Source organism: Eschrichtius robustus, chromosome X (assembly GCF_028021215.1).
Source record: "Eschrichtius robustus isolate mEscRob2 chromosome X, mEscRob2.pri, whole genome shotgun sequence".
Classification (NCBI taxonomy): Eukaryota; Metazoa; Chordata; class Mammalia; order Artiodactyla; family Eschrichtiidae; genus Eschrichtius; species Eschrichtius robustus.
In genome coordinates this window covers 29,903,056-29,922,700 of record NC_090845.1, presented here as the reverse complement: position 1 = coordinate 29,922,700, position 19,645 = coordinate 29,903,056, and the positions used below count along the sequence as shown (strand labels likewise).

Genomic DNA, 19,645 nt, shown 5'->3' with positions numbered 1-19,645 from the left:
AGAGAGGTATTGGCATATTCTTCTTACCCCACAAATGTTATAAAGAGGATACAATGAGAGGAAAATAAATTGGTCATTTTTCACTGGGCTTAATGTATCAGAACCACTGTTATTTATAGGATGGCCTTTATTTTGGTATTCAAAGATCTCTTTTAAATCTCCTTAACCCAGAAGGGAAAGGAAAAAGTCCACACTTTGACTGGTCCATGGATTCCTTTTTTAAAAGTTGTGGTGAAAAACACATAACATAAAATTTGCTATCTTAACCATTTAAAGTATACAGTAGTGTTAACTATATGCACATCGTTGCACAACAGGTCTCTAGAAATTTTTTGTCTTGCAAAACAAACTCTATAGCATATGACAGGATTTCCTTCTTTTTTAAGGCTAAATAATATTCCATTGTATGCATATACCATATTTTGTTTAATCCATTCATCTGTCAATGGACGTTTAGGTGAACATCAGTGTCCAAATATCTCTTTAGGGTCCTATTTTCAATTCTTTTGGATATACTATATATTCAGAGGTAGGATTGCTGGGTCATATGGTAGTTCTATTTTTAACTTTTTGAGGGAGCTCCATACTGTTTTCCACAGTGGCTGTACCATTTTACATTCCCACCAACAGTGCACAAGGGTTCCAGTTTCTCCACATCGTCACCGACACTTGTTATTCTTTCTCTCATTTGTGCTCTCTCTCTCTGATTTTGATTTGCATTTCCCTCATGACTAGTGATGTTGATCACCTTTCCATGAGTTTATCGACCATTCATATATCTTCTTTCAAGAATGTATTTTATTCAAATCCTTTGCACATTTTTTAATTGGGTTGTTTTTCACGAATCCCTCTTTCATCAGTCAACTCAGAGCCTTCCTTTTCAAAATATAGATTGCTCAGGAATTTCCATCTACTTTACCAGATTTTGATCTTGGAGAAGTATTTTAATTTATCCAAATTGTAGTTTCCTCTCCTATAAATTGGTGGCAGTGATGCTCTCCCTGCCCACACTGGAGTGTTGTGGTGAGAAATCAGTGGAGAAAATTACTAAAAACGTGTACTGTTTAACGTTCTGTACAGATATAAGGTATTATTATGAATTCAGACCAGAAGAGTCTACATGTTAAAACTACTTAATACTGCTTCATTTACATTGCAGCTAATGGTTCCTCTGCCTTTGTTCTGCCTGATGAAACTCTAGATTGAAACTGTAATGAATCCATCTCTCTCTCCACCTCCCTCCCTCTCTCTTATACGTCCCTTAAGGATTCTGCTTCATACATTATGCTTCATTCTAATCTGGATAACAACAGCAGCAAATGTTGTTTGAGACCCTACTATGTATCAGACATTGCACTGGGTTGGTGAGGAAGAAAAAGATAAATTTGATACTTTAAGTAGCTTATCTCATCTCAAGGGTGAGGCTTGTGAGGGCCTGGCACATGTTTAACAACTTAAAAAACTCATTGCTAGTTATTTTGCTACTTAGGGTAAAGACGTAGCTTACCCAAACAAGTATGAGACTCATTTAGACTGAATTATGTAGAGAGCGCTGCTTACCTGGTTTTGCTCATGCTTTACTGAAGAATCTTATCTTTAATATTCAGGTAGGAGCAATTCCGTTAAAAAACAAACAACACATTGGATCCTTTAATTCAAGAATTTTTCAAGGTGCTAAAAATTTTGGTAGAATAGCAGTGTATTTGCTGTAATGAGAACTGTACAGTGTTTTCTAGCTGGTTATACCCAAATGAATATATGGATTTTATTCTGATGTCTGTTTTAGAATTGATGATCATCCTTCATCAATAGCATGGTCTTTATTATGGTCTGATCTGGCTTTTCTTCCCTTGTCTTCTGCGCTGGGCTACCTACTTCATGGCTCTCATTATTGCATTCTGTACTCTCTTCATTTACATTGTTTTAAGTGTATTAACAATGCATTTTACTAAAAGCTTTGCTTTTCAAATATCCTATAAAATGTTGGCTGCCTGATTTACAGGCATCATAGCATGATTATGTGCATCTTCAGTTCTCTGTCTTTCACACGTTAACTTGAAGACTATTTCTTTTCTAAACTGTGTTCTCTTTGTTGGATCAGCATTTGTTTTATTTCTGTAGCAATGGGAGGGCCATTTTAAATCTTGTTTCAGATGCAAGTCTTTAATAGGTAAAAATGGGTGTTGTATCAGATATTTATTGTTGTATAACAAGCTACCACCAAATGTATCAGTTATTTATTGTTGTATAACAGGCTACCCCCACATGTAGTGGCTTAAAATAAGAATCATTTATCTAGCTCATGATTTTGGGGGTCTGCTTTGGGCTGGGCATATCTAGATGGTTCTTTTGCTAGTCTCAGCTAGGCTCACTCATGTATTAATGGTCAGCTGGTAGTCAATGGCCTCATTCATGTGACTGGCACTTGGTTATTGGATGAGACAGTGGATGTGACAGGGCCACTTGTCTGTCATCATTCAGTAGGCTAGCATAGTTCACATAGTGGTGAAAGGTTTCCAAGCATAGCCCAATGGCCAAGGTTTTCTCAAACCTTTGCTTGTGTCATGTTTACTAATATCCCATTGGCCAGAACAAGTTACTTGGCCAATCCATATTCAGTGAATAGAGAAATACACTACAGCTCTCGATGGGAGCATCTGGAATATCTCATTATAAGGGTATAGATGCAGGAAGAAAAAGAATTTGTGGACATTTACTCTCTACCAGAGATGCTTTCACTTTTATCATCATGACATTTCCTGTGTAATATTATTTACTATTCCCTCATAGCTATAGCTTCAAGTATTTACTATTTCTTCAGTGCCTGCCCAATATCATGAGGTGTTAAGAGAAGCACTTAATTTCACTTAATCTGTAATTTGAGGTATAAGAGGGCACAAACTTGGATAGGCATAAAGGATGTCCACTACAAATGCTAAGCAAGTATATAAACCATATACACACCCACGCACACACATACCCACACCCCCCCCAAAACACACACACAGGAAGAGGAGGGGAGGAGAGAGACTGAGAAAGAGAGAAATTAGAAACCCTTTCAATTAGTGATTCTCAACCAGAGGCAATTTCCCCGCCTTCAGAGGACATTTGATAATGTCTGAAAACATGTTTGGTTATCAAAAGTGGGATGGTGCTCTGACCAAGGATACTGATAAACATCCCACAATGCACAGGACAGCCACCCACAGCAAAGACTTATATGTGCCAAAATATCAACAGTGCTAAGGTTGAGAAACACTGCTTTTTATTGAGTGCATGTATGAAGAATTTATATAATGTGAGTTATGAATCCATATATGAGTAAGAATTCATATATGAAATTAGAAGATGCAAACTAAAAAGGGGGAAAGGCAAGGGTTATTTCTATCTTCAAATTAGTGAAGAAAGGATGCAAGTTTGCGTGAAGTCAGGTTGGAGATATTTCTCAAGAATAATATCTACCTTGTGGGAGGAAGCCAGATTCACTTGATTTTTATAACCTATATTTTTATGACTAGTTCAAGGTGATCTTCTCTCCCTAATTAGAATGGATATTAGATTATTTTGTGGATACTATATGTTATAAGCTATAGCTCTTGGAGTCAAAAGTATTTGAGTACTTAATAATTTTTATATATTGAGTGGGACATGTAGGAGAAGTATCTGATGATCATATCAGTCTTAGAAATAGGTGTAATGGTTAAGCACACTGTCTTGGCATTGTCACTTGTTAATGTGAGATCCTGAGCAAAGTATTTTACCTTTTAGTAAAATGGGAATAATGCTAACCCTGAAAATCATTTGGTAAAAATTAAATAAAACAAGGCTTATAAGTAAACTTGCCTGGCATACAGAAAACCCTGAGTAAATGATTGTGGTGATAGTGTGGGTGGTAATCTCTCTTCCAAGTAGCAGTAAATATTTCTTATTTGGATTATATTCTTAGTAGCAGAAAAGAACCAATTAAAAAATGATAGGGCTTCCCTGGTGGCGCAGTGGTTGAGAATCTGCCTGCCAAGGCAGGGGACACGGGTTCGAGCCCTGGTCTGGGAAGATCCCACGTGCCGCGGAGCAAACTGGGCCCGTGAGCCACAGTTACTGAGCCTGCGCGTCTGGAGCCTGTGCTCCGCAACGAGAGAGGCCGCGACAGTGAGAGGCCCGCGCACCGCGATGAAGAGTGGCCCCCGCTTGCCACAACTGGAGAAAGCCCTTGCACAGAAACGAAGACCCAACACAGCCAAAAATAAAAAAAATAAATAAATAAATGAAGCTTTCATTTAAAAAAAAAAAAAAAAAATGATAAAGCAGCATCACTAAGCTTTAAAAGTCTATGGCTCTTAAACCCAAAAAATTTGTTTCTAAAATCCAGAAATATAGTTGGTTATCATGAATCTTTGACTTCCAGTTCTCTAGGACTCGTCCATGTATAGCACAAGCCCTTATTGTGCTAAAATGTAAATAATTGATGATAGTTGAATCATATATATTATTTCCTCTTTAGAATGATGAGAAAGAATATAGAGAAAAATAAATGTTTGTGGGTTCACAACATTTGTTTCTAATTTTCCACATGTACCTACAGACTACAAATATTTAGAGAGAAGTGAGGTTCTTTTTGAGTCCATGCATGATTTCTAATTTTGGTAACATGTACTTTCTTGTACATGTTTCATTAGGCTACATGCCATCCTTTTAAATATTCATGAAGAAAAATATTTTCCCATGTTGCTTACATGGAGAATGGTTATTTTATCTATTGGGGATATGGATAAGTAGCTAAAACAATCTTTCCTATAACTCTAGTATTAGATAGTAATTCAATTTAACCACATATACAAAATGGTACTTTTTAGATATCTGTGTTAGTGTGGGTCCAATAATTTATCATTTCGTCAGTTGACTGATTTTTCAAATATCAAAGTAAACAAAAAAATTACCCACATTCATACAACAAAGCTAGAAATAGAATATGTGTTCCTTGCTTTCTTATCAACCAAAGGAGACCTGTCAATTACAGAAAAACCACGTGTGAACACTTCAAAGGAAGTACTCCAAACACATTGTGTGTTTCTTAAAAGATTTAGTAGTTCCTCTAAAGCTCTAAGTAAAGCTATTAGTCTGACTAATCATGTACCCTCGAAACCAATTAAAATTTTAGACTAGAGAAATATTCTTCAAACACTTTTGAAAAAATGAGAGTTCCCTCCTAAAGCCAACACCTTTTAATTAACAAAATACTCAGAGCAAAGCTGTGGTTTGCAATAGTATATTACACCTACTGTTACTCATACTACTATTCTGGTGTGCCAAACTTGATTCCTTTCAGCAATTTTGAGTTTGACTTTTTGTATGCTTAACTGTGGAAGGAAAATACAATTTCTAGTAGAGTTATCTTAATTTTCTAATGAACACATGTGAAACACGTTTTGCTACAATCATTAGTAGTCAGACTATACAGGCTCTGTGTGTGTGTGTGTGTGTGCGTGTGTCTGTGTGTGCGTGCACATATCTGTTCACATATACACATATATATGATGTGTGTATCTATCTACCTGGCTTAGTGATACACATTGTAATACATGTGGTTCTGACATGAATTGATTAACCAAGGACACTAGCCTCTGTTGCTGGAGGGACGGTTAATAGTGTGACACCTTAAGGACTGTTTTCCGCCTAACCCCATGCTGGAAGACGTGCTTCCTCCATCGGACTTGAGAAGAATGACCTTGGTCTCGGTGATGGTTAAAGAAGCAGAGATTTGAAGCAGCCATTCCTAGGGCCAACTCTTTGCGACCCTGGACAGTGGCCTGAGGCAAGATGCAGACATCCAGGCAAGCAGATCAAACTGTATGGGCGTTAAACGGGGCACGGAGGAAAGGATCCCAGCCGGCTGGAGGGGAAGCCATTTTCCATGCTCCTTAAGGAAGAGAACCTAGAAACCCATCCTAGAACTTTCGTGCTTGAGATTCTGTGTAGTCGTTTATGTATCCTAACTCCTTCCCTGATTAGGGTTATGGGTTGAGAGAACTCTCAACAAATCCTCTTTCCATCTTTTAAATTATGGAGTTAACAGAAAACTCCCATGGAATGACTAAATATCCCTGCCTGACCCTTGGTGTCAAGATTCTGTGGCTCAGTCTGGACAAAACCACTTAAACTGCCTCCTTACAGATCCGACCAGCCCACACTTTACCTAATGAGGTGATTTGCTTTTGTTTCTAGTAAAAGGACAGTGGAAAAGAAACAACCTTATTTTTTTTTCTCTTTAGATAAAAGTAGAGGCATCTGAATATGCAGTATGAGTCAATATATGATATACATAATAAAATATGATAAATGTTCTCAGGACCTCGGGCTTCCCTGGTGGCACAGTGGTTAAGAATCCACCTGCCAATGCAGGGGACACGGGTTTGAGCCCTGGTCTGGGAAGATCCCACATGCCGTGGAGCAACTAAGCCCGTGTGCCACAACTACTGAGCCTGTGCTCTAGAGCCTGTGAGCCACAATTACTGAGCCCATGCACCTAGAGCCCGTGCTCCACAACACGAGAAGCCACAGCAATGAGAAGCCCGCGCACTGCAACGAAGAGTAGCCTCCGCTCGCCGCAACTAGAGAAAGCTGCGCACAGCAACAAAGAACCACAGTAACCAAAAATAAATAAATAAAATAAATAAATTTATTAAAAAAAAATGTTCTCAGGACCTCAAAATTTCTCCGTTGAAGCATCTTGCTTAATAAAAAAATTAAAATGTGTGCACATACATGGATCTAGAGACAAGTCTTTTTAGGAAGAATGAAATATTTCAAGTAGTGTTGTAGATAGAATTGACCTTAATAAAATGTGTGTAATAGATGGAGATTAGCCTCTTTCTACTTCATGTTATAGCACTTTTTTTCTCTAGGAGACCCAAAGTTTCTGGAATTTAGAACCCAGCTCTCAAGTACTATCAGCTACCCTCTAGCCATATTACAAATAAAATTAAAATTCTCCAGCCCTAATAATGGTGCAAGATTTTGTTCTTCCCGTGATGATTAGATTTCAGTAATAAAATGTAAAAGATTCAAAGTGTTTAAGACCCAAAAGAATGGTGTAATTCTATGCCTCATAGAGATTTTTAGTTATAAACTTACCCTGGTCCTCCACAAAACATAGAAATCTAGAGTTGGTATTTGAAAAGGAATTGAGACTTTTGTCTGAGGAAGGGAGAGGAGTTTTCAAGAAGAATATAGAGCATATGGAAGGGCACGAAAGGGTGAGATGGTCTGTGCTAATGGGAGAATGCCATATAGAGACTGAGGTGTGGGGAAGCATGGGAAGAATGGAGGGAGATGAAGCTGGAGTATGAAGTCTGGTCCTAAGAGCACAGGACATGGAAAGCCATGCTAATTTAGAAAGTGAGCAGCCAATAAACATTGAGCAGCAAAAGGGAAAGGAGGAGGAAAAAACACAAATACACACGCTAGGAGGTGACTTACACATATCAATTCATAAAATACTAATTAGAACAATTCCATGTGATTGGTACTGTTTTCCTCATTATGCGGGTAAATAATCTGAGGTTTTTGAAAAGTTCAGTTTAGCAAGCATGGTATAATCCCTTACCTCCAGATGCCTGTAATCTTGTCCAAGATTGTATATCTAGGAAATGGTAAGACCAGCTCTCTGTGAGGGAAGTACTATTATAATCTCCATTTTAAAGAGGAGTAAATGGAGATTCAGGGAGGTTAAGTAACCTGCCTAGGGTTACACAGCTAAAAAATGGCAGAGCAAGGGTTTAAATCCAACGGTCTAGCCTTAGATAGTCTGTTTTTTTTTTTAATGTATTTTTTTTAAATTAATTTATTTATTTATTTTTGGCTGTGTTGGGTCTTCGTTTCTGTGCGAGGGCTTTCTCTAGTTGTGGCAAGCGGGGGCCACTCTTCATCGCGGTGCGCGGACCTCCCACTATCGCGGCCTCTCTTGTTGCAGAGCACAGGCTCCAGACGCGCAGGCTCAGTAATTGTGGCTCACGGGCCCAGTTGCCCCGTGGCATGTGGGATCTCCCCAGACCAGGGCTCGAACCCGTGTCCCCTGCCTTGGCAGGCAGATTCTCAACCACTGCGCCACCAGGGAAGCCCAGATAGTCTGTTTTATACTCTGCTTCTTGATCCAGTGTTGTTTCCTGCTTTTCCCCCCCTTGATAGAAAAGTAGGGAACATAAGAATTGATTGGTTCTTTTTTCTCCCTTTAATATTTGACTTTCCATTGCCTTCCCCAAGCAGTGGCTCATTATTTTCTTGTTCTTAAAATAGCTAAAATCACCTAAACAGCAAGAGCCTTGGCATGTTCTGTGTTCTAGGCTTCAAGAAACTGTCTTTAGATGTTCTCTTTTAGCACTCGCCTTGGATAGAAGGCCTCTAAGTTTACTGAAAATCTTGCTGTGCATAGACTTTTTTTGTTTGTTTGTTTGTTTCATTCATTTATTCAGAGGTCATCAGTTGAGCACCTACTAGATTCTAGAACCTGTGGGAGGTGCAGGAGATAAAGCAGTGAGCAAAATGGAAAGTTTCTCCTCCCTTCCCCATTGGTATAAAGATGTTTTCAGGTGTTGAGAACTGGAGGAGACAAGACCAGCCATGGCCTGACTGACTGGTCCATAAATCAGATCCTTTGCCCATGACCAGGGCACAGATGGCAGCATTGCTGTACCTCTCAACTCTCCTCTGAATCTGTTTCAGCTGTCTTTCTACTTGGTGATACTTTTTCCTCATTGGAGAATTTTGTGATTTATCATCCCAATATTAATTGTACTTTTTAGTCATCTTAAAGCATTCTGTTTTTCGATCTCTGGTCCTAGCCTTTCTTTTCAATAGACTTTTCCCTCCGCGCCACCCCCGCCCCAATGTGTTTTCCAGAAAACAGTTGAAGTCTGATGATTCTCTGCATTCTCGTCCTTCATTGTAGAGAAATTTAAGATGACGTGATCATTTCCACTTCATTAAGCACTTCTTTGTTGGTCACAAGCAAGTCTAGAGAAAAAAATCGCATTCCTGCTTTCTTTTGAGGGTGAATTTTTCAATAAGGCAAGTTAAAAAAAAAAAAAAAAGCCTTGTCTGACACTTCCCAGAACCTTGAAATCCTCCCAAAATACTGTATGTTGCCTGAGTATCTGTTGTTATCTATTTTCAGAACAATTTGTCCATATTTCCTAGTCAGCTAGACATTCCACAGTTAGCTCCTACAGTGATATTTTAATTTAGCTCTCTTTTCATCCTCACCCATGCATTCTCTCCAGGGATTCAGCTCCTCTCTTGGAATCCCTTTTAAGCTTGCTAGATCCTATTGGCTCCCATGCTTTCTCCTACTAGACTGTTGGATCACAGGATGCTATTTCTGCTTCAGATTATGTTTCATTCTTTCTAGAAAAAGCCTCAGAGTAGTGAGATAGCTTCAGGAAACTATTTCTTCTCTGTCTCCTCAGTATCATTGTCCTGAAGTCATTACTTCTTGGCATTAGTTTTTTATTCCATCTGACACCTCACTTTTTTTCTTTCTACCTTGTTCAAGATTATGTCTTCCATCTGTAGGAACCTCTTGTTCTCCCCAAGAAGCTTGAGAGGCAAGAGACTTTCCTCCATTTCTTTCATCATCTTCTCTAACAAAAAGACAACCTTAAAAAGGCAGAAAGCAATATAACCATGAAAAGTAATTTATGGCCACCTCAGAATGGAATGCCAGTATGGCACTCTTTCTTCATGTTTCTAGAACAGTTCTCTTGTCATCCATGCCTCTCAGGCTTCCCATTGAGATGTTGTGTTTTGCAGCTTTCCCTCAAAGCTTCCCTTCTGAACTATATAGGCCACTCTTTCTTTGCTACCAGTCTCCTGGATATATTAGGCTCCAGAGGCCATTGCCTATAAACTAGACCTGACATTTCTTGCCCTTCTTCACTCACCTTCGATAATCCAGCTGTTGGTATTTAGTAGCAATTCACACCAGCAAATTCAGCCCCCTTCAGTACATATAGGGCCACACAAGACCTTTGACTGAGTTTTCCCCAAATATTTTACGGATTTTGACCCCTTATCTCTAACTTCTTACCATATTTGTTAATCACTGTGCTTCTTATTTATCAGATATTTATAAAAATAGTAATACCTAACAGTATTACCTACTAGTGTCCAGAACTATGCTAATATTTTTCCTGTTATTTTTCTGGTATTGTTCTATGTACATTTCTTGTATTAGTCATTGAATCTGTACAACTGCCCGTTTGACATTTATCCTGTCATTATCCCTCCTTGCTGAAGAGAAAACCTGAAATTTAGAGAAGTTTAGTCACTTAACCAAGGTCACAGAGTTCCTAAGACAGAGAAGGATTCTCTCCCAGGTGTTTTCACTCCAGAACTTCAGATCTTAACTATTACCATGTGCTACCTTACACTACAGTGTTCATCACTATTCATATTAATTTAGTATTTCTTAATAACCTTGAAACAGTGTTTCACTATCCAAGCGGAAAAACTTTCCTAGCTCTGATTTTCCAAAAATAAGGTAGCTTGGGTTTTCTTCACTGCTAGCCACTTTATTACCAGTCTGAAAGAAAAGGAAAAAATATATAAGCTGCTCCCAGTATAAAATACAGAGCAAAGACAAGAACATTTCATTGGCTTTGATTTCCCTAGAGTCCACCTCCAAACTAATTTACTTCCTATTCAAGGAAATCATAAGTTCTAAATAAGATCTTATCCAATCTTTACTTTTTTCTTCCCCTTGAATGAAAAAAATAAGTAAAACTTATTCACCTGGCAAAGCCTGAATACTTTATATTTTTCTTTACCAGTTCCACAACCTGTATAATTGTTATTGAGAAGGACTTTTTAAATTAAATCAGTTGCTCAGCTGTGAGGATAATCAAAATCATTTTGAAAGATTGTTAAATGTATATTAATGAAAAGTTGGAAACTTTGAATTTTTCTATCGTGGTACTATATAAAGTATCTACATTAGGATACTTTATAATTTATTTATAAATTCTACTTATAATTTACAAATTATATTTATAATGTCATAAATAATACTTTGGCTCAAATTGTTACCCTTAAATTAGTTTTATTATGATTGAAATCGGCTTCTTGTGTTTCTAATTTTTCTTTTTTTCTTTTTTCCTTTTTGAAAAAAAAAATTTAGCTCCTAGTCAGACTGTTACTCTGGTGACACAACCTGTGGTTACCAAGGAAACTGCCATCTCCAAACTAGAAATGCCATCTTCCTTGCTGTTGGAGGTACCTGCTCTGGCAGATTTCAACCGGGTTTGGACAGAACTTACCGACTGGCTGTCTCTGCTTGATCGTGTTATAAAATCACAGAGGGTGATGGTGGGTGATCTTGAAGACATCAACGAGATGATCATCAAGCAGAAGGTATGGGGGAAAAAAGAGAAAAGCTGGCAGAGGTTTATCTTTAAAGTGAAGATTTTCCACAAGTCATTTCCCACCAGTTTTTAGGTAGCTCTTCTCTGTTAGCCAACACACTACTCTCTCTACTCTGTTCAGTCTAAGTATGATCAAGGAAACAAATTAATGCAGTTGTCTAAAACAACCATAAATTACAAAGGAATAATACAAGTAAAAAAGCTTAGCCCTTAAAGTATAGTTGGCTTAATTAAATTCACTAAACAACTGGTATTTTTAAAACCTATTTTATATCAAATAAATAGCTCATTTGAGCTGTTTACATTTGAACTGTTTGTTTTGGCACTCTGCAGCCATAATGTATTACAGAATCAAATATAATAATCTGGGAATTGGCTATTCACTCTTCTGAGTTGTCCGTGCCAATTCTCCTCCTCCAATGATAAGGATAATTGAAAATAAGCTACAAATAAAAAAAGAGAAAAGTAACAAAACATAATATATTTTTTAAATACCTTAGATCTTAATATTCGTATTTATTTAATGCCATACTCAAATAAACATGTTTTTAATACAACGATTGCATTTCTCAGCCTCATTGGAATCCATTCTGCAAAATTATGACATCAGTGAGAGACATCAGAATACATTGACATAAATATGGTTTACTTAGCTAAAACAAATATACTATATATCTTTTATATTTCTGAATGAATAAGAAAAGTAGATTTGAAAGGTTTATATGCTATAGTTTTTTCACTTGTAAATGATGTTCAAGTCTTTTCTAAAGAAGTAATAAATTGTACTGAAGTTGTTTAGCTGTTATAGAACTACTTTTTGTAAAAACAGGGACTAGGGCAGACAGATTTCTTTTTAAAATGAACTTCAGCAATTCAGTAAGAATGAAAATAAGTTAATAGTAAACAACCTGCATTTAAAGTGTCTTAATCTTAGACTCAGAGGACCTGAATTCAGTGGTAATTTTTTCTCATTTGTAGTCAAGTCATGCTCTGGATCTTGGTTTCCTCTTCTGGGTACAAGGCACAAAGGATTCACATACACCATATAGTGTTGGATATGTGTGAATATAAAGATATGTAAATATTATATAAATATATATGTATAGTTTGTTTTACTACTGCTTTATAACAAGTATTAGTAGCCAAATTTTTCCAAAAAAGCAACTGAAGCTCATAGATGTCACACTCCTAATAAGTAGCAGAGCAAAGATTCAAATCCAAGTCTGTTTGGTGCCTAAGCCTGTGTTCTTACTATGTATACTGCCTGCCAGTATTAACTGTAAATGTGGCTACCATTTGGTGATATATGTGTATTTGAATATATAGTGTATGTCAGACACAAAGCTAAGCATTTTACAATTGCAGTGTGCTGATACATAAAGAAACAAGAGGTACATTCTTTCACAATATCATATTGAGCTATTCCAGTACTTCCGGGACTATTCCTAACCAGAGGAGACAGTATGTTATAATGTTTAAAGCATGGGCTTTGAAATTAGATTCTATGGGTTTAAAGTTTGGCTCCTCTACTATAGCTGTGTGACCTTGGGTAAGTTATTCAGCCTCCCTGAACCTGAGGTCATCTGTCTATACAATGTGGATAATGATACTATCTTCCTTATAGGTGGTCATGAGGATTAAATTAGGTAGTACATGAAAATGCTTCCCATCTTGCCTTGATTACTGCAAGTATTCAACTAATGTTAGTAATTAATATTAGGTTCTAAGCAAACTATGTAAGTCTGCCTATTCATGGTATTTGTGTTGTGCAAACTGTATGTCGTATAATAATATTACATGAAAATAAGAGCTCATTTCCACACCTGGACCCCATTCTGCTAATGACATTATGGCCTCCTGTAAAAGCCACTAGATACTAGAGTGGGAAAGATAATCCACACTCCTTTGTGAAACGTTTGATGCCTCTTCAAAGTGATAGTCTTTAACTACAGGTCCAGAAGTAATTCAGAGGAGAAGTTCAAGTGCCATGTCTAGGGTCACAGAGAGCCAGTACAGTTGTCAGTCCCACAGGGGATTGGTTCTGGAATCCACCATGGATAACAAAATCTGCAGATGCTCAAGTCCCATAGTTGGCCCTCCATATCTGTGGATTCTGCATCTGTGGATTCTCCATCTGCAGATACGGGGGGCCGACTGTATTTTTATTGAAAAAAAAAATCCCCATGTAATTGGACTTGCATAGTTCAAACCTGTGTTATTCAAGGGTCAACTGTATTATAAATGTTCACACACACACACACACACACGCACACACACACACACATATACACCTGTAATCTCTCTTCTCTTGCTAAATAGTGGGGATGATTTTCCTGCTTCTTCCCCTTATATTAAAAAAAATTATAAAGATATTGTCAGTTCCTGCCTTGTATAGCTACAGTCACTAACTGGTCAGTAAAATGACCCTAAATAAACATTAAACAAATGTGTGTGTGTGGAGGGATATAAAAAAGAGAGGTGAGTTTGGGGAAGTATTGATTGTAATATCAGGAAAGAAATATTTCCTCTATATAGAGTTTTAAATAAAGCAATTCTAATTTTACTGTTTGAGGTGTGAGAAATGATGCAGTGTTCCACATGTGCTTTATAAACTGTAAAACACTATCAATGTCTATTTCCTCATATATTCTTTTAGTAAATTTTTATTGAGCGACTACTAAGTGCCTGGGAAATGCAGAGTTAGATAAGATAGGAATGCACAGATTAAAGAAGATGATGGGAATAAAAAGCAATAATAGCACTGTGATAGAAACAAATTTCAGGATAATACCTAGCACATACTTAGCATTAATGATGCTAGTCACTGACCTAAATAATTTATGTGTATCATTTCATGCTTACAACAACACTGTGAGATTTATACTAAAGCACAGTCAGTGCTTGTGTAAGTAATGTTGTAAGTAACTTGCTCAATGTCAGGTAGTAAAAAGATAGCAATGAGATTTGAACCTAAGCAGTCTGGTTCCAGAATCCCCACCCTTAGACACTGTAGTTTTCCACTTCCCTGGGAATCCTTGGGCGATGGTCTAGGGACTTACTTCATGGAGAGGACATCTAACTAAGCCAAGGAGGAGAAGAGATGTCAGGAAAAGCTTCTTGAAGAAGACAAAACCTAAGCCAAGCATTAAAGAACAACTTGAAATTAACCAGGTAGATAAAATGACAAAGGCGATCCTGGCAGAAGGAACTGTGCTTTTCACTGAAGTAAACAGTGCAGTATGTGATAGAAATTGTGATTCCATCTGGCTGAAACTAAGGGGATGAGGAAGAAATTTATGAGGTTGCATAGAGAAGGGTAGGACTAAAAAATGGGGACCCTTCCTTGCCAGACTAAGGAGGGTTTTAAAAAAAATTATAATTGACATACAATATTATAATAGTTTCAGGTGTATAACCTAGTGATTTGATATTTTTATCTGTTACAAATTTGTATGATTTAATGCGTTAATACGTTATAAAATAAGCCACCATGCAGAACTATTAGAATACAGACTAAGGAGTTTTGATTATGGCCTGCAGGTGGTAACAACCTTGAAAGGATTTTAAACAGAGAAGTAAAATCATCAAATGTAGTGTAGTTGCACATTAGGTAGGTTTCTCTCCATGCAAGCAACAGAAAGCACCCTCTGATTAAATCAAGCAGAAAGTAAACACTGTAATTAGCTTGAAGGCAATGGAAAAAGACCTAGAAAAAGAAAACGGACCTGAGTATGCCTGGGCATTTAGTTAGCAGGTACTACTTGAGTCTCTTTGTGATCCTCTTTTGCTTTATACTGTGTAACTGTTCAAAATGTAAAGTCCTGGGAGGAGTCCAGTTGACCATGCTTGGGTCACACCCCCATCTCTTAGCTAGAGGAGAGCAGAGAACGTTGATTTAAAACCCTTTCCTTCCAAAGCTCCTTACACTGGGGGAGAGATCATTTCCTCCCCACTCCTCCCAATGTAAGCAATATGTTTATCTATTTTAACTTTGCAATATGGAGACCTGAAATAAAACTATTTATGCCCCAGTACTCTAAATATAAGTTTGTTTGACACCTGCACATACAGTAGTTGGTTCTCAAAAAAATGTAGATTGCGAGGGAGCTTCAAGATGGCGGAATAGTAAGACGTGGAGATCACCTTCCTCCCCACAAATACATCAGAAATACATCTACATGTGGAAAAACTCCTAAAGAACACCTGCTGAAGGCTGGCAGAAGAACTCAGACCTCCTAAAAGGCAAGAAACTCCCCTCGTACCTGGGTAGGGCAAAAGAAAAAAGAAAAAACAGAGACAAAAGAATAAGGATGGGACCTGCACCTGGGGGAGGGAGCTGTGAAGGAGGAAAGGTTTCCACACACTAGGAAGCCCCTTCGTGGGCGGAGACTGCAGGTGGCGGAGGGGGGAAGCTTCGGAGCCACGGAGGAGAGCACAGCAACAGGGGTGCGGAGGGTAAAGCGGAGAGATTCCCGCACAGAGGATCGGTGCCGACCAGCACTCACCAGCCCGAGAGGCTTGTCTGCTCACCCGGCGGGGCGGGTGGGGGCCGGGAGCTGAGGCTCGGGCTTCGGAGGTCGGATCCCAGGGAGAGGACTGGGGTTGGCTGCGTGAACACAGGCTGAAGGGGGCTAATGCACCACGGCTAGCCGGGAGGGAGTCCGGGAAAAAGTCTGCACCTGCCTAAGAGGCAAGAGACCACTGTTTCGGGGTGTGCGAGGAGAGGGGATTCAGAGCACCACCTAAACGAGCTCCAGAGAATAAAATACAAGGGAATCCCCATAAGGTTAACAGCTGATCTTTCAGCAGAAACTCTCCAAGCCAGAAGGGAGTGGCAGGACATATTTAAAGTGATGAAGGAGAAAAGACTACAACCAAGATTACTCTACCCAGCAAGGATCTCATTCAGATTTGACGGAGAAATTAAGAGCTTTACAGACAAGCAAAAGCTAAGAGAATTCAGCACCACCAAACCAGCTTTACAACAAATGCTAAAGGAACTTCTCTAGTCAGGAAACACAAGACAAGGAAAAGACCTACAATAACAAACACAAAACAAAGAAAATGGTAATAGGAACATACACATTGATAATTACCTTAAATGTAAATTGATTAAATGCTCCAACCAAAAGACATAGATTGGCTGAATCGATACAAAATCAAGACCCATATATATGCTGTCTACAAGAGACCCACCTCAGATCTACGGACACATACAGACTGAAAGTGAGGGGATGGAAAAAGATATTCCATGCAAATGGAAATCAAAAGAAAGCTGAAGTAGCAAGTCTCATATCAGACAAAATAGACTTTAAAACAAAGACTATTACAAGAGAAAAAGAAGGACACTACATAATGATCAAGATATCGATCCAAGAAGAAGATATAACAATTGTAAATATTTACGCACCCAACATAGGAGCACCTCAATACATAAGGCAAATACTAACAGTCATAAAAGGGCAAATCGACAGTAACACAATCATAGTAGGGGACTTTAACACCCCACTTTCACCAGTGGACAGATCATCCAAAATGAAAATAAGTAAGGAAACACAAGCTTTAAATGATACATTAAACACGATGGACTTAATTGATATTTATAAGACGTTCCATCCAAAAACAACAGAATACACATTCTTCTCAAGTGCTCATGGAACATTCTCCAAGACAGATCATATCTTGGGTCACAAATCAAGCCTTGGTAAATTTAAGAAAATTGAAATCGTATCAAGTATCTTTTCCGAACACAATGCTATGAGACTAGATATCAATTACAGGAAAAAATCTGTAAAAAATACAAACACATGGAGGCTACACAATACACTACTTAATAACCAAGAGATCACTGAAGAAATCAAGGAGGAAACCAAAAAATACCTAGAAACAAATGATAATGAAAAGACGATGACCCGAAACCTATGGGCTGCAGCAAAAGCAGCTCTAAGAGGGAAGTTTATAGCAATACAATCCTACCTTAAGAAACAAGAAACATCTCAGGTAAACAATCTAACCTTACACCTAAAGCAATTAGGGAAAGAAGAACAAAACAACGCCAACATTAGCAGAAGGAAAGAAATCATAAAGATCAGGTTAGAAATAAATGAAAAAGAAATTAAGGAAACGATAGCAAAGATCAATAAAACTAAAAACTGGTTCTTTGAGAAGATAAACAAAATTGATAAACCATTAGCCAGACTCATCACGAAAAAAAGGGGGAAGACACGAATCAATAGAATTAGAAATGAAAAAGGAGAAGTAACAACTGACACTGCAGAAATACAAAGGATCATGAGAGATTACTACAAGCAACTATATGCCAATAAAATGGACAACCCACAAGAAATGGACAAGTTCTTAGAAATGCCCAACCTTCGGAGACTGAACCAGGAAGAAATAGAAAATATGAACAGACCAATCACAAGCAGTGAAATTGAAACTGAGATTAAAAATCTTCCAACAAACAAAAGCCCAGGACCAGATGGCTTCACAGGCGAATTCTATCAAACATTTAGAGAAGAGCTAACACCTATCCTTCTCAAACTCTTCCAAAATATAGCAGAGGGAGGAACACTCCCTAATTCATTCTACGAGGACAACATCACCCTGATACCAAAACCAGACAAAGATGTCACAAAGAAAGAAAACTACAGGCCAATATCACTGATGAACATAGATGCAAAAGCCCTCAACAAAATACTAGCAAACAGAATCCAACAGCACATTAAAAGGATCATACACCATGATCAAGTGGGGTTTATCCCAGGAATGCAAGGATTCTTCAATACACACAAATCAATCAACGTGATACACCATATTAACAAATTGAAGGAGAAAAACCATATGATCCTCTCAATAGATGCAGAAAAAACTTTTGACAAAATTCAACACCCATTTATGTTAAAAACCCTCCAGAAAGTAGGCATAGAGGGAACTTTCCTCAACATAATAAAGGCCATATATGACAAACCCACAGCCAACATCGTCCTCAATGGAGAAAAACTGAAACCATTTCCACTAAGATCAGGATCAAGACAAGGTTGCCCACTCTCACCACTATTATTCAACATAGTTTTGGAAGTTTTAGCCACAGCAATCAGAGAAGAAAAAGAAATAAAAGGAATCCAAATTGGAAAAGAAGAAGTAAAGCTGTCACTGTTTGCAGATGACATGATACTCTACATAGAGAATCCTAAAGATGCTACCAGAAAACTACTAGAGCTATTCAATGAATTTGGTAAAGTAGCAGGATACAAAATTAATACACAGAAATCTCTTGCATTCCTATACACTAATGATGAAAAATCTGAAAGTGAAATTAAGAAAACACTCCCGTTTACCATTGCAACAAAAAGAATAAATTATCTAGGAATAAACCTACCTATGGAGACAAAAGACCTGTATGCAGAAAATTATAAGACACTGATGAAAGAAATTAAAGATGATACAAATAGATGGAGAGAGATACCATGTCCTTGGATTGGAAGACTCAACATTGTGAAAATGACTCTACTACCCAAAGCAATCTACAGGTTCAGTGCAATCCCTATCAAATTACCAATGGCATTTTTCACAGAACTAGAACAAAAAATGGCACAATTTGTATGGAAACACAAAAGACCCCGAATAGCCAAAGCAATCTTGAGAAAGAAAAACGGAGCTGGAGGAATCAGGCTCTCTGACTTCAGACCATACTACAAAGCTACAGTAATCAAGACAGTATGGTACTGGCATAAAAACAGAAATATAGATCAGTGGAACAGGATAGATAGCCCAGAGATCAACCCACGCACATATGGTCACCTTATCTTTGATAAAGGAGGCAAGCATACACAGTGGAGAAAAGACAGCCTCTTCGATAAGTGGTGCTGGGAAAACTGGACAGCTACATGTAAAAGAATGAAATTAGAACACTCCTTAACACCATACACCAAAGTAAACTCAGAATGGATTAAAGACCTAAATGTAAGGCCAGACACTATCAAACTCTTAGAGGAAAACAGGCAGAACACTCTATGACATAAATCACAGCAAGATCCTTCTTCACCCACCTCATAGAGAAATGGAAATAAAAACAAAAGTAAACAAATGGGACCTAATGAAACTTGAAAGCTTTTGCACAGCAAAGGAAACCATAAACAAGACGAGAAGACAACCCTCGGAATGGGAGAAAATATTTGCAAATGAAGCAACTGACAGTGGATTAATCTCCAAAATTTACAAGCAGCTCA

General features: G+C 37.9%; 1 protein-coding gene across 4 annotated transcripts in view; it reads left to right on the top strand.

Annotated features, from left to right (window-relative positions):
• DMD (dystrophin) overlaps positions 1-19,645 on the top strand; it is a 1,739,631-nt gene that overhangs the window by 1,029,995 nt on the left and 689,991 nt on the right. For 2 of the 4 annotated variants that reach the window (XM_068533306.1, XM_068533304.1), the window contains one exon: positions 11,171-11,403. In XM_068533306.1, the coding sequence (XP_068389407.1) occupies positions 11,242-11,403 (162 nt within the window). In that variant the 5' untranslated portion in view covers positions 11,171-11,241. Of the gene's footprint in view, positions 1-11,170; positions 11,404-19,645 lie in introns of those variants that run through there. The other 2 variants (XM_068533307.1, XM_068533305.1) reach the window with 1 other exon arrangement.